Below are 15328 nucleotides of genomic sequence, written 5' to 3' on the forward strand. Positions count from 1 at the left end.
CTCAAATTTGGCTTATTGGGCCGAACTATGGGATTGCGTCAAAAGAACTCAATTTTGGGTAGTTTGGCGGTTCCGTGCAGGCTGATCGTTTAGTCTGATGACGGCATGCACGAGAATGGAAGCGATGACAATGATGATGATACATACGAAGCGACGACGAAAAGAGAAGCGAAGCCGAGCCAGACCGAACCGAAGCAAGTGCGATGGATTGAAAGGAGGGCAGTTTTGAAGGTGCGTCGCTTTGATGATCCTAAAGGTGCACTGAAATAAACTAAGAACTTATTTTTGAATGATTAGTAGAATGATATAGATCGTGTGGATATTTACAAAACCTATTTCTTTTTTTTTCTTACATACCAATTACCATTACTACATCCTTTCCCTCTCGTACTCTAATTTAGCAACATGGATGAAAAAGTTGGATCAAACTTATCTGGCTCCCAAAGTGTCATTTAAACCAGGCTTTAAACAAAACAAAAAAACACACTTTCAATCTAATTTACACGTTCTCAAATAAAACTCTTCATAACGAATAGACATGATGTTATTTTATTCTTACAGTTTGATTCACCTGGATCAAAATTCATCTTCCAGACTCCACAATTTCGCGAGAGCTCGAAGAAAAGTGACATCGCTTCAATCAGATCCACTCGAAGCAAAACTCATCTTTCAGAAACATCTCATGCTATCTTTCATGCATATCCAGTGTCATCTCTCAGACACATCTTATGCCATCTTTCAGACACATTCCATGCCATCTTTCAGGCATATCTAGTGCCATCTTTCAAACACATCTCATGCCATCTTTCAGGCATATCTAGTGCCATCTTTCAGACACATCTCATGCCATCTTTCAGGCATATCCAGTGTCATCTTTCAGACACACCTCATGCCATCTTTCAGGCATATCTAGTGCCATCTTTCAGACACATATCATGCCATTTTTCAGGCATAACAGATTCATTCATTCACAATCGCCGATCTCAAAACTTTCTTGGATTGAGGTTTTCAAGCTCAATGCTTCCAACAAAGTGTCAAAACCAGGAAATATTCAATTGTTTCATTCAGAAATTCTTGCAACAGATTTATTTATTCTCAATCTCCGATCTCAAAACTTTCTTGGATTGAGGTTTTCAAGCGCAATGCTTCCAACAAAGTGTAAAAACCAGGAAATATTCAATTGTTTCATTCAGAATTCCTTGCTGCAGATTCATTCATTCACAATCTCCGATCTCAAAACTTTCTTGGATTGAGGTTTTCTAGTTTTCTAGAGGCATACCTAGTGCCATCTTTCAGACACGTTTCATGCCATCTTTCAGGCATATCTAGTGTCATCTTTCAGACACATCTTATGCCATATTTCAGGCACATCTAGTGCCATCTTTCAGACATATCCAGTGTCATCTTTCAGACACATTTCATGCCATCTTTCAGGCATATCTAGTGCCATCTTTCAGACACATCTTATGCCATCTTTCAGGCATATCTAGTGTCATCTTTCAGACACATCTCATGCCATCTTTCAGGCATATCAAGTGTCATCTTTAAGACACACTACATGCCATCTTTCAGGCATATCTAGTGCCATCTTTCAGACAAATCGTATGCCATCTTTCAGGCATATCTAGAGCCATCTTTCAGACACATCTTATGCCATCTTTCAGGCATATCTAGTGCCATCTTTCAGACACATCTTATGCCATCTTTCAGGCATATCTAGTGCCATCTTTCAGACACATCTCATGCCGTCTTTCAGGCATAGCGAGTGTCATCTTTCAGACACATCTCATGCCATCTTTCAGGCATATCCAGTGTCATCTTTCAGACACACCTCATGCCATCTTTCAGGCATATCTAGTGCCATCTTTCAGACACATCTTATGCCATATTTCAGGCATATCCAGTGTCATCTTTCCGACACACCTCATGCAATCTTTCAGGCATATCTAGTGCCATCTTTCAGACACATCTCATGCCATCTTTCAGGCATATCTAGTGTCATCTTTCAGACACACCTCATGCCATCTTTCAGGCATATCTAGTGCCATCTTTCAGACAAATCGTATGCCATCTTTCAGGCATAACAGATTCATTCATTCACAATCTCCGATCTCAAAACTTTCTTGGATTGAGGTTTTCAAGCTCAATGCTTCCAATAAAGTGTCAAAACCAGGAAACATTCTATTGTTTCATTCAGAATTCCTTGCCGCAGATTCATTCATTCACAATCTCCGATCTCAAAACTTTCTTGGGTTGAGGTTTTCAAGCTCAATGCTTCCAATAAAGTGTCAAAAACAGAAAATATTCAATTGTTTCATTCAGAATTTCTTGCCACAGATTTATTCATTCGCAATCTCCGATCTCAAAACTTTCTTGGATTGAGGTTTTCAAGCTCAATGCCTCCAATAAAGTATCAAAACCAGGAAATATTCAATTGTTTCATTCAGAATTCATGCCACAGATTTATTCATTCTCAATCTCCGATCTCAAAACTTTATTGGATTGAGGTTTTTAAGCTCAATGCTTCCAACAAAGTGTCAAAACCAGGAAGTATTCCATTGTTTCATTCAGAATTCCTTGCCAAAGATTCATTCATTCACAATCTCCGATCTCAAAACTTTCATGGATTGAGATTTTTTAGTTCAATGCTTCCAATAAAGTGTCAAAACAGAAAATATTCAATTGTTTCATTCATAATTTCTTGCCACAGATTTATTCATTCTCAATCTCCGATCTCAAAACTTTCTTGGATTGAGGTTTTCAGGCTCAATGCTTCCAACAAAGTGTCAAAACCAGGAAATATTCCATTGTTTCATTCAGAATTCCTTGCCAAAGATTCATTCATTCACAATCTCCGATCTCAAAACTTTCTTGGACTGAGGTTTTCAAGCTTAATGCTTCCAATAAAGTGTCAAAACCAGGAAACATTCCATTGTTTCATTCAGAATTCCTTGCCAAAGATTCATTCATTCACAATCTCCGATCTCAAAACTTTCATGGATTGAGGTTTTTTAGCTCAATGCTTCCAATAATGTGTCAAAAACAGAAAATATTTAATTGTTTCATTCAGAATTTCTTGCCACAGATTTATTCATACTCAATCTCCGATCTCAAAACTTTCTTGGATTAAGGTTTTCAAGCTCAATGCTTCCAATAAAGTGTCAAAACCAGGAAACATTCCATTGTTTCATTCAGAATTCCTTGCCAAAGATTCATTCATTCACAATCTCCGATCTCAAAACTTTCATTAATTGAGGTTTTTTAGCTCAATGCTTCCAATAAAGTGTCAAAACAGAAAATATTCAATTGTTTCATTCAGAATTTCTTGCCACAGATTTATTCATTCTCAATCTCCGATCTCAACACTTTCTTGGATTGAGGTTTTCAAGCTCAATGCTTCCAACAAAGTGTCAAAACCAGGAAATATTCCATTGTTTCATTCAGAATTCCTTGCTAAAGATTCATTCATTCTCAATCTCCGATCTCAAAACTTTCTTGGACTGAGGTTTTCAAGCTCAATGCTTCCAATAAAGTGTCAAAACCAGGAAACATTCCATTGTTTCATTCAGAATTCCTTGCCGCAGATTCATTCATTCACAATCACCGATCTCAAAACTTTCTTGGATTGAGGTTTTTTAGCTCAATGCTTCCAATAAAGTGTGTTACACTAAAATAGAAACGAATATTTGATTATTTGAATTTAAAGCAAGTATATTTCAGTGTAAACGCAAAATGTAAAATGATTATTTTTCCGTGTATGCGATAGGAGTTGGTTGTGGAGAGTTTGAGGAGATTTGGCTCAGCGCGAGCGGAAACAGATAGGAAAGAGATAGAAGAGTAGGAAGAAGGAAAATTCAAAAAGTAATAAAAACGCGCCGTGTTCAGACGTGTTTCAGTTTGCTAAATAAATTTCGTTTTAATTAATACAGTCCACTTGCTTTCCCATCTTGAGTATCCGAAGAACATTTTGGTCCGATCGTGCCGGATGTCGGATTAGTGGATGGAAGCATTTTAGATTCTCGGTTCGTGCGCGGAACGAGAAAGAATCGACGCGAGTTTCGGTTGTTGCGACGGTCGGAAATCGCGAAGTGAATTCGGTTGCATGCGTTGCATCGGATAGTTCCGGACACTGCGGTTTACGGAAAGTGAAAGTGACCGGTTGAGCGGCAGATGGAAGAATCCGGGGACTTGCGAGTTCCGGACAAGTGCTGTTACTACCCGGAAATTTGAACAGAAAACAGTGGAGGTCAAACCTCAAAGAAGAAAACGAATAAGAAGAACCATTTTGGGTGATGTTTTTGCGGTCTGGTAAAGTGAAGAAAGTGTTGTTTCCGTCGTCGCCATTTTTAACTCCGACCGGCGATTTGAGTGTGGTTCGTAGTGTGCGTGAGCAAAAGGACGAAGCTGAAAATCGCCTGAAAGAAAAGAAGATGGCGGAAAGTGTGCAAGCATTGGAGCAGTGTTGCAGTGCGGCTCGGTCGAAAGTGGAGCGGATCAGGTCGGCCATTTTGAATGCTGATCAGGATCCCGAAAAGTTCACCCACCATGGCTTGAAGCTCTACATGAAGACTGTCGATGCTGCCTATGAGGAGTACAACAATTTCCAGAACCGTATCTACCTCGCCGACCCTCTTAGGAGAGAAGAATTCGAACCGAAGTTTATTGAGTTCGAAGAGCTTTACGAGTTCGTTCGGGTCGCGTTGAGCGAAATGATCCAGCACTACGTAGACATCGAAAAGGCGATAGCGGATGAAGCAGCTCTGGATCGTGAGAAGCAGCTTCTCGCTATGAAGTTTTCTGGAAATGCTGTAGCAGTGGGTGAGCGTGGCGGGAATAGTGGCGTGCAGGAAAGCATTGTGCCGTACTGCATGCCGCCGTCCCTGCTGTTGCAGCAAACACCGTTGCCGACGTTTGACGGCCGGTATGAGCACTGGCACAAATTCAAGGCCCGATTCTGTGATATTGTGGACCGGTGCACACAGGATTCTCCAGCTACGAAGCTCCATTATTTGGATAAGGCGTTAGTCGGAGAGGCGAAAGGAGCAATTGATGAACAGACACTCAACGACAACAACTACGATGGCGCCTGGAGGATTCTGGTAGAACGCTATGAGAACCTCCCGATGGTGATTCACGGCCACGTCACGAGGTTGCTGAACATGAAGCCGATGGCCAAGGAGTCGTCAGCAGAACTGCGAACGTTGGTTGACGACTGCACGAAACGCGTGGAATCCTTGGAGTTCCACAAACTGAAGATGGATAAGATGTCCGAAGCTATTGTGATCACGTTGCTGGCGTCGAAGCTTGATCCGAGTACCCGCCGAAGCTGGGAGGCATCTGTTGAGCATGGTAAGTTACCAGTGTATAAAGATACGATCGCATTCCTGCGTAAACACTCTCACGTCTTGGAGAGGTGTGAGCAGAACGTCACGGCAGTCAAGAACAAGGTCGTGTCGATAAGAAGTCAGCCGTCTACAGTCACTAGTAAGACGCACACTGTGACGGTTTCGAAGGCGAATGATGGATGCCCCCTGTGCGGATCTGCCCATCCGGTGGATACATGTGGAGCGTTCAAAAGGATGAATGTTGACGAGCGGTACACGAAGGCGAAGCAGCTGGGATTATGCTTCAGCTGTCTGCAGCGAGGGCATCGAACCGCTGCGTGCAAGCACAGCAAAACGTGTCCATCATGTACGAAGAAACATCATGCGTTGATGCATCCGGAAGAGAAGAAGCCTGTAGCAGCTGAGAGCCCGCGGCCACCTGCGGCAGTGCAGGAGAATTCCAATCAGCCGATGACCGCGGCGAAGTGTACGATTCCAGTCGTGCAGACGAAACAAGTTCTTTTGGCGACCGCTGTGGTGATGGCGTACGATTCCAACGGTGAGGCGCACAAATGCCGTGTGTTACTTGACTCCGGAGCGATGGCGAACTTCATGTCAACCAGAATGGCAGAGTTACTGCGATTGCGGAAGGAGAGTGCCAATGTCCCGATCGACGGCGTAAACGGGATGAAGTCCATCGTGAAGCATAACGTGAGTGCTAAAATGGTATCCAGAACAACCGGTTTTGAATCATCGTTGGATTATCTGGTTGTCCCCCGCGTGACCGGTGCATTGCCGGCAACGAAGATCGACCCGCACAGCTGGCAGATTCCAGAGTCGGTACAGCTGGCCGACCCGAACTTCTACGAACCTGGTCGCATTGACATGCTTGTCGGTGCGGAATTATTTTTCGATGTGCTGCAAGAAGGTAAGATCAAATTGTCTCATAATCTGCCATTATTGCAAGAGAGTCAACTGGGCTGGCTCGTTTCCGGACCGGTGGCCGATACTGCGCCGATCGGTACTGTGAAAGTGTGTCAAACTGGCACATCGGAGGCAACTGATGAACAACTGTGTCAACTACTTCGGCGGTTTTGGACCATCGACGAGCTTGGAGGTGATACATCCCCTGATCCAGACGATAAGTGTGAGCTGAGCTTCCAGGAGACTCACAGCAGAAACAAGGATGGCCGGTACGTGGTGATGCTACCATTTCGTGAAAACGTTGGCGAGCTCGGTGAATCCCGGAAGCAAGCGATGCGGCGATTTGTTGCACTTGAGAGCCGTCTAGAAAGGCAGCCAGAGTTGAAGCAGGCGTATGTTGAGTTCATCAACGAGTACCTAGCGTTGGGTCACTGCCGAGTGGTCACAAGCGCCGAATGTGAGAAGAACGATTTTGCTCATTATCTGCCACACCATTGCGTGATAAAGCCGGACAGTTCTACGACCAAGCTGAGAGTGGTGTTCGATGCGTCGGCGAAGAGCAGCACAGATCTGTCTTTGAACGATGTGATGGAGATTGGTCCCACAGTGCAGGATTCACTCTTCAACGTGATTTTGAGATTTCGCTTGCACAAGTACGTCTTCACCGCCGACATCCCGAAAATGTATCGGCAGGTGATGGTTCACGAGTCTCACCGGAAGTACCAACGGATTCTGTGGAGAGAGAATAAGGATCAGACAGTGAAGGAGTTGGAGCTGAATACGGTTACTTACGGTACAGCAGCGGCGCCTTTCCTGGCGACACGGTCCATCGTTCAACTGGCTAAAGATGAGCAGGAGGACTTTCCGGAGGCGAGCGAGGCTGTTGTGAAGTGCTTCTACGTTGATGACGTGATGACTGGGGCTGATACCCTGAGCGGTGCTAGGCAGCTTCAGAAAAACTTGATCACACTCCTGGCCAGGGGTGGATTCCAGCTCCATAAATGGTGCGCCAATGATGAAGCATTGCTCGAAGACATCCCTATTGACGCCAGGGAGAAGCAGCTGAACTTCGAGGACAGTGATATCAACGGAGTCATCAAAACGCTTGGTGTCCTGTGGGATCCCTCTAGTGATGATTTCCTGTTCCACGTGAAACCAATCGGTGAGGGTTCCGAAATACCCACGAAGCGAATGGTGCTGTCGGACATGTCAAAGCTGTTCGATCCTCATGGCCTACTAGCACCGATCATACTCATTGCCAAACTCGTGATGCAACAACTGTGGCAGCAGAACGTGGAATGGGATGAAGCGATTCCGAAGGAGCAACTACGAACGTGGAACCGGTTCAGGTCCGAGCTTTCGTCTTTGAATTCTCTGCGGATCAACCGGCGGATTACTGTTGATGATGCGGTTACTGTCGAGCTGCATGGATTTGCTGACGCCTCCAAGGTGGCGTATGGGTGTTGCATATACCTGAGAAGTGTGAAGAGTGATGGGGTTGCCGAGATGCGATTGATTTGTGGCAAGTCACGGGTTGCCCCAATGAAGGAGATTCAACGAGACATCAAGTTGGACGCCACACCTGATGAGATGACGATCCCGCGGCTGGAGCTGTGTGCTGCATTGCTGTTAGCGGAACAAGTGGAAAAAGTGCGCGAAACCTTGGCATTAACAACCGCAAAGGTGGTGCTTTGGTCGGACTCTAAAATAGTGTTGAACTGGTTGAAACAAATGAAGACAAACACTCCAGTGTTCGTACAAAACTGCGTAGTGAAAATTAGAAAACTTTTCGCCTCCCACATGTGGCACTATATATCGACACAACATAACCCTGCAGATTTGGTGTCACGTGGGGTCTTCCCAGAAGATCTGATGCGTTGTGAAGAATGGTGGAGTGGCCCAAGTGTAATTCCTGTTGTAGCAGAGAATGAAGGCGAACCGGTGGAATCCGAAGATTACTCCCACCAAATTGTGGCGGCTGTCGTACCGGCTGCTCTGAAGAAACAACTTGACCCGTACGACGTGATCCTGAAGTACAGCAGCTATCGCAAGTTGCAGCGTATTTTCGGTTACGTGACTCGTTTCATTCACAACTGCCGATCGAAGCAAGACACGACGAAGCGCAGAACGGGTGTGCTCAACAGCGAGGACCACAACGAAGCACAGAAGGCGATGGTGACCATTATCCAGCAGGTGGTCTACAAGGACGAAATCGGTTGCATCCAGACGAAGCAATCAATCAAGGGAAAATTGCGCAACTTGAACCCGATCTACGACGACGACGAAAGACTGCTGCGAGTCGGCGGTCGCATAAGAAACTCGGATCTACCCAAGGACCAGAAGCACCCGATGATTTTGCCGGAGAACAACCATTTCACCGAGGTGCTAGTTGAAGCGTTACACCGAGAGCATCTTCATGTTGGCTTGAATGGACTCCTCGCAGTGGTAAGACAGAAATTCTGGCCAGTGAACGCGAAACGAACCATTCATCGGATTTTGAAAAGATGTGTAATATGTTTTCGAACGAAACCCAGAGATGTGCAGCAGTACATGGGTGACCTCCCGAGTTGTCGAGTCACGGCGGCTCAACCCTTTGCCAGGACCGGGATTGATTACGCTGGTCCATTCTTCATCAAGGTTGGCCGAATGAAAGCGAAGGTGAAGGTGTACGTGTCCCTGGTCGTATGTATGACGACCAAATCCATACACCTCGAACTGGTAAGTTCATTGACGACCGATGGATTTCTGGCAGCGCTTCATCGATTTGCTGGCAGACGGGGAAATCCAACCGAACTGTTCTCCGATAACGGTACGAATTTTCGTGGAGCAGACCGGGAACTTTCCGAACTTTTCGATCTGCTACAGTCTCAAGTGCTCAACGATAAGGTGAACGAGTTCTGCCAACCGAGGGGAATTAAGTGGAGCTTCAATCCGCCCAAGGCGCCGCACCAAGGTGGCATTTGGGAGGCCAACGTGAAATGTATGAAGTATCATCTGTGCAAGACCCTTAACGAAAGCTACCTGACCTACGAGGAGTTGAACACGTTGCTGATCCAAATTGAAGGGATATTGAATTCAAGGCCTCTGGTGCAGTTAACGGACGATCCTTTCGACTATGAAGCATTGAGTCCTGGACACTTCTTGGTTGGACGAGAGTTGACGGCGGTTGCAGAACCGTTGTACGGTGACTTGAAGGAGTCGAGCTTGTCACGGTACCAGCTGGTACAAAAACGGATGCAGCATTTTTGGCAGCGGTGGTCCAACGAATACGTAACCGGACTACAGAAACGCGGCAAGTGGTACAAGGATCCCACGAAACTGCGGAACGGATTGCTTGTTATCATGAAGGAAGACAACATGCCACCTAAAACATGGAAGCTGGGTCGCATAGTTGAGACACATCCAGGTAAGGACGGGGTTGTACGTGTGGTCACAATCCGCACGAGCAACAGCATCTACAAGCGGCCGACGACCCAGATCGCTGTCCTTCCAATTGATGACTGCACGGATCAAGCGGAGTCCAAGGAGTAGTGAGACCTTCGCCTCACCCGGGGGAGTATGTTACACTAAAATAGAAACGAATATTTGATTATTTGAATTTAAAGCAAGTATATTTCAGTGTAAACGCAAAATGTAAAATGATTATTTTTCCGTGTATGCGATAGGAGTTGGTTGTGGAGAGTTTGAGGAGATTTGGCTCAGCGCGAGCGGAAACAGATAGGAAAGAGATAGAAGAGTAGGAAGAAGGAAAATTCAAAAAGTAATAAAAACGCGCCGTGTTCAGACGTGTTTCAGTTTGCTAAATAAATTTCGTTTTAATTAATACAGTCCACTTGCTTTCCCATCTTGAGTATCCGAAGAACAAAGTGTCAAAAACAGAAAATATTCAATTGTTTCATTCAGAATTTCTTGCCACAGATTTATTCATTCTCAATCTCCGATCTCAAAACTTTCTTGGATTGAGGTTTTCAGGCTCAATGCTTCCAATAAAGTGTCAAAACCAGGAAGTATTCCATTGTTTCATTCAGAATTCCTTGCTAAAGATTTATTCATTCACAATCTCCGATCTCAAAACTTTCTTGGACTGAGGTTTTCAAGCTCAATGCTTCCAATAAAGTGTCAAAACCAGGAAACATTCCATTGTTTCATTCAGAATTCCTTGCCGCAGATTCATTCATTCACAATCTCCGATTTCAAAACTTGTTTCATTCAGAATTCCTTGCCGCTGATTCATTCATTCACAATCCCCGATCTCAAAACTTTCTTGGATTGAGGTTTTCAAGCTCAATGCTTCAAATAGTGTCAAAAACAGAAAATATTCAGTTGTTTCATTCAGAATTCCTTGCCAAAGATTCATTCGTTCACAATCTCCGTTCTCAAAACTTTCTTGGACTGAGGTTTTCAAGCTCAATGCTTCCAACAAAGTGTCAAAACCAGGAAATATTCAATTGTTTCATTCAGAATTTCTTGCCACAGATTTATTCATTCTCAATCTCCGATCTCAAAACTTTCTTGGATTGAGGGTTTCAAGCTCAATGCTTCCAATAAAGTGTCAAAACCAGGAAACATTCCATTGTTTCATTTAGAATTCCTTGCCGCAGATTCATTCATTCACAACTCCGATCTTAAAACTTTCTTGGATTGAGGTTTTTAAGCTCAATGCTTCCGATAAAGTGTCAAAAACAGAAAATATCCAATTGTTTCATTCAGAATTTCTTGCAACAGATTTATTCATTCTCAATCTCCGATCTCAAAACTTTCTTGGATTGAGGTTTTCAAGCTCGATGCTTCCAACAAAGTGTCAAAACCAGGAAATATTCCATTGTTTCATTCAGAATTCCTTGCCAAAGATTTATTCATTCTCAATCTCCGATCTCAAAACTTTCTTGGATTGAGGTTTTCAAGCTCAATGCTTCCAATAAAGTGTCAAAAACAGAAAATATCCAATTGTTTCATTCAGAATTTCTTGCAACAGATTTATTCATTCTCAATCTCCGATCTCAAAACTTTCTTGGATTGAGGTTTTCAAGCTCAATGCTTCCAATAAAGTGTCAAAAACAGAAAATATTCAATTGTTTCATTCAGAATTTCTTGCCAAAGATTCATTCATTCTCAATCTCCGATCTCAAAACTTTCTTGGATTGAGGTTTTCAAGCTCAATGCTTCCAACAAAGTGTCAAAACCAGGAAATATTCCATTGTTTCATTCAGAATTCCTTGCCAAAGATTCATTCATTCGCAATCTCTGATCTTAAAACTTTCTTGGATTGAGGTTTTTAAGCTCAATGCTTCCAATAAAGTGTCAAAAAACAGAAAATATTCAATTGTTTCATTCAGAATTTCTTGCCAAAGATTCATTCATTCTCAATCTCCGATCTCAAAACATTCTTGGATTGAGGTTTTCAAGCTCAATGCTTCCAACAAAGTGTCAAAACCAGGAAATATTCCATTGTTTCATTCAGAATTCCTTGCCAAAGATTTATACATTCACAATCTCCGATCTCAAAACTTCCTTGGACTGAGGTTTTCAAGCTCAATGCTTCCAATAAAGTGTCAAAACCAGGAAATATTCAATTGTTTCATTCAGAATTTCCTGCCACTGATTTATTCATTCTCAATCTCCGATCTCAAAACTTTTTTGGATTGAACTTTTCAAGCTCAATGCTTCCAACAAAGTGTCAAAACCAGGAAATATTCCATTGTTTCATTCAGAATTCCTTGCCAAAGATTCATTCATTCACAATCTCCGATCTTAAAACTTTCTTGGATTGAGGTTTTCAAGCTCAATGCTTCCAACAAAGTGGCAAAACCAGGAAATATTCCATTGTTTCATTCAGAATTCCTTGCCAAAGATTTATTCATTCACAATCTCCGATCTCAAAACTTTCTTGGATTGAGGTTTTCAAGCTCAATGATTCCAATAAAGTGTCAACACCAGGAAACATTCCATTACTTCATTCAGAATTTCATGCCACAGATTTATTCATTCACAATCTCCGATCTCAAAACTTTCTTGGATTGAGGTTTTCAAGCTCGATGCTTCCAACAAAGTGTCAAAACCAGGAAATATTCCATTGTTTCATTCAGAATTCCTTGCCAAAGATTTATTCATTCACAATCTCCGATCTCAAAACTTTCTTGGACTGAGGTTTTCAAGCTCAATGCTTCCAATAAAGTGTCAAAACCAGGAAATATTCAATTGTTTCATTCAGAATTTCTTGCTACTGATTTATTCATTCTCAATCTCCGATCTCAAAACTTTCTTGGATTGAAGTTTTCAAGCTCAATGCTTCCAACAAAGTGTCAAAACCAGGAATCCATTGTTTCATTCAGAATTCCTTGCCAAAGATTCATTCATTCACAATCTCCGATCTTAAAACTTTCTTGGATTGAGGTTTTCAAGCTCAATGCTTCCAACAAAGTGTCAAAACCAGGAAATATTCCATTGTTTCATTCAGAATTCCTTGCCAAAGATTCATACATTCACAATCTCCGATCTCAAAACTTTCTTGGATTGAGGTTTTCAAGCTCAATGCTTCCAACGAAGTGTCAAAACCAGGAAATATTCCATTGTTTCATTCAGAATTCCTTGCCAAAGATTCATTCATTCACAATCTCCGATCTTAAAACTTTCTTGGATTGAGGTTTTCAAGCTCGATGCTTCCAACAAAGTGTCAAAACCAGGAAATATTCCATTGTTTCATTCAGAATTCCTTGCCAAAGATTTATTCATTCACAATCTCCGATCTCAAAACTTTCTTGGATTGAAGTTTTCAAGCTCAATGCTTCCAACAAAGTGTCAAAACCAGGAAATATTCCATTGTTTCATTCAGAATTCCTTGCCAAAGATTCATTCATTCACAATCTCCGATCTTAAAACTTTCTTGGATTGAGGTTTTTAAGCTCAATGCTTCCAATAAAGTGTCAAAAACAGAAAATATTCAATTGCTTCATTCAGAATTTCTTGCCACAGATTCATTCATTCTCAATCTCCGATCTCAAAACTTTCTTGGATTGAGGTTTTCAAGCTCAATGCTTCCAACAAAGTGTCAAAACCAGGAAATATTCCATTGTTTCATTCAGAATTCCTTGCCAAAGATTTATACATTCACAATCTCCGATCTCAAACCTTTCTTGGACTGAGGTTTTCAAGCTCAATGCTTCCAATAAAGTGTCAAAACCAGGAAATATTCAATTGTTTCATTCAGAATTCCTTGCCAAAGATTTATTCATTCACAATCTCCGATCTCAAAACTTTCTCGGATTGAAGTTTTCAAGCTCAATGCTTCCAACAAAGTGTCAAAACCAGGAAATATTCCATTGTTTCATTCAGAATTCCTTGCCAAAGATTCATTCATTCACAATCTCCGATCTCAAAACTTGGATTGAGGTTTTCAAGCTCAATGATTCCAATAAAGTGTCAAATCCAGGAAACATTCCATTATTTCATTCAGAATTTCTTGCCAAAGATTTATTCATTCACAATCTCCGATCTCAAAACTTTCTTGGACTGAGGTTTTCAAGCTCAATGCTTCCCAAAAAGCGTCAAAACCAGGAACACTCCACTGCTACAGTCACAGAATTCCATGCCAGCAGTCTGCCAATTTACAATCGTTTACAAAACCTTTAATTTAAAATGTCAGTTCCATCAGTGCATTATGGCTATTCAATAAATAGTTTGTGGAAGAAAACAAGAATTTTATATCCGAACACCTACATGTACAAAACACATAGAAAACAACTGTGCGACATCAATGCAGCTTGTGGCCGGTTCCAACTCATACATTACACAATCTAGGAAATTTACATCACGAAAATAACAAACTCGCAGCTGCTCACGCTCCTGTATAACCCCTGCGTACAGCACTGGTGTGAAAAAAATCATGTCATAACTCGCACAGGCCCTCCGAAGTACCCTACGCTCAAAAACAAGCCAAAAAACGCCCAAGTGTATATTCGGCACAGAGCAATTTGGAGCAATTACGTACTTACCGGCTGCGCCATTGTAGGAACATCTTCAATAAAATAAATAAATAAATAAATAAATTCCAATCTTTAAGTTCGCTCTATTTTCACTTTTTTTTTCTATTTTTTCACATTACACACAATACGTCAGCTTCTCACTACATCACTACATTGGTATGATGATACATACGAAGCGACGACGAAAAGAGAAGCGAAGCCGAGCCAGACCGAACCGAAGCAAGTGCGATGGATTGAGCTGAGAATGAATAAATCTGTGGCAAGAAATTATGAATGAAACAATTGAATATTTTCTGTTTTGACACTTTATTGGAAGCATTGAACTAAAAAACCTCAATCCATGAAAGTTTTGTGACAGATGTAGTGAGAAGCTGACGTATTGTGTGTAATGTGAAAAAATAGAAAAAAAGGTGAAAATAGAGCGAACTTAAAGATTGGAATTTATTTATTTATTTATTTATTTTTTTTGAAGATGTTCCTACAGCTATATTTCAGGAACGACGCAAATTACCTTGGGGAGTTGAGCTTTTTCGATCGAAAAACGTCTGATAAACACGATGGAATCAAAAAATTTTAAATCAAAATATACGTAGTTTGAGAAAAATCGATTTTTAGTTTTAAAATTGAAAAATATGATATCTGGCAACACTGTATCAAAATAATAATAATATTTTTTCTGGATTCCATGAACAATTTCCCTTAAAAAAGCCGAAGGTTAAAAATGTGTAAGTGCAATCGTTTCAATGATAAAAATAAAAGAAAGAGAGGATAATTTTCATATCGGCCAAAACGAGGGGTGCTGCCACGGGCCGAGGGGTGATCCGGCACCTAAATTTGGATTTTTTTTTCCATCTAAACAAATGTTTCAACCAAATTTGGTTCAAATCCGTGATGGTCGGTTGCAAGTTTTCACATTTTTTCGGTCACTTCATATGGAATGACCCCTATTACATTTTAAATAATAAATCACTTGCACCAACTAGGTGAGCTGCTCACTATATTATTTCTGTAACGGTGGTAATATTTAATATATGTATTGTGTCATCTCTTAAAACGTCCTAATTTGCATTGAAGATTTCTAATCTTTTAACCATACGT

At 41.8% G+C, this 15328-nt stretch overlaps 2 protein-coding genes across 4 annotated transcripts in view; both read left to right on the top strand.

Moving 5' to 3' along the window:
* LOC109421232 (uncharacterized) overlaps positions 1–15328 on the top strand; it is a 236488-nt gene that overhangs the window by 67265 nt on the left and 153895 nt on the right. The gene's annotated exons all lie outside the window — the stretch shown is intronic.
* LOC134288970 (uncharacterized) lies at positions 83–15327 on the top strand. Its single transcript, XM_062854907.1, has 2 exons — positions 83–8966; positions 9135–15327. The coding sequence occupies exons 1-2, from the start codon at positions 4293–4295 to the stop codon at positions 9777–9779; spliced, it is 5319 nt and encodes a 1772-aa protein (XP_062710891.1). The 5' UTR covers positions 83–4292; the 3' UTR covers positions 9780–15327.

Source organism: Aedes albopictus, chromosome 2 (genome assembly GCF_035046485.1).
Source record: "Aedes albopictus strain Foshan chromosome 2, AalbF5, whole genome shotgun sequence".
Lineage (NCBI taxonomy): Eukaryota > Metazoa > Arthropoda > Insecta > Diptera > Culicidae > Aedes > Aedes albopictus.

Bases quoted from the DNA above. Each gene is read 5' to 3' on its own strand.
- LOC134288970 (XM_062854907.1), top strand. From the start codon at position 4,293: ATGTTTTTGCGGTCTGGTAAAGTGAAGAAAGTGTTGTTTCCGTCGTCG. The intron at 8,967-9,134 runs GTAAGTTCATTG...CTCAACGATAAG, and splicing joins AATCCATACACCTCGAACTG to GTGAACGAGTTCTGCCAACC.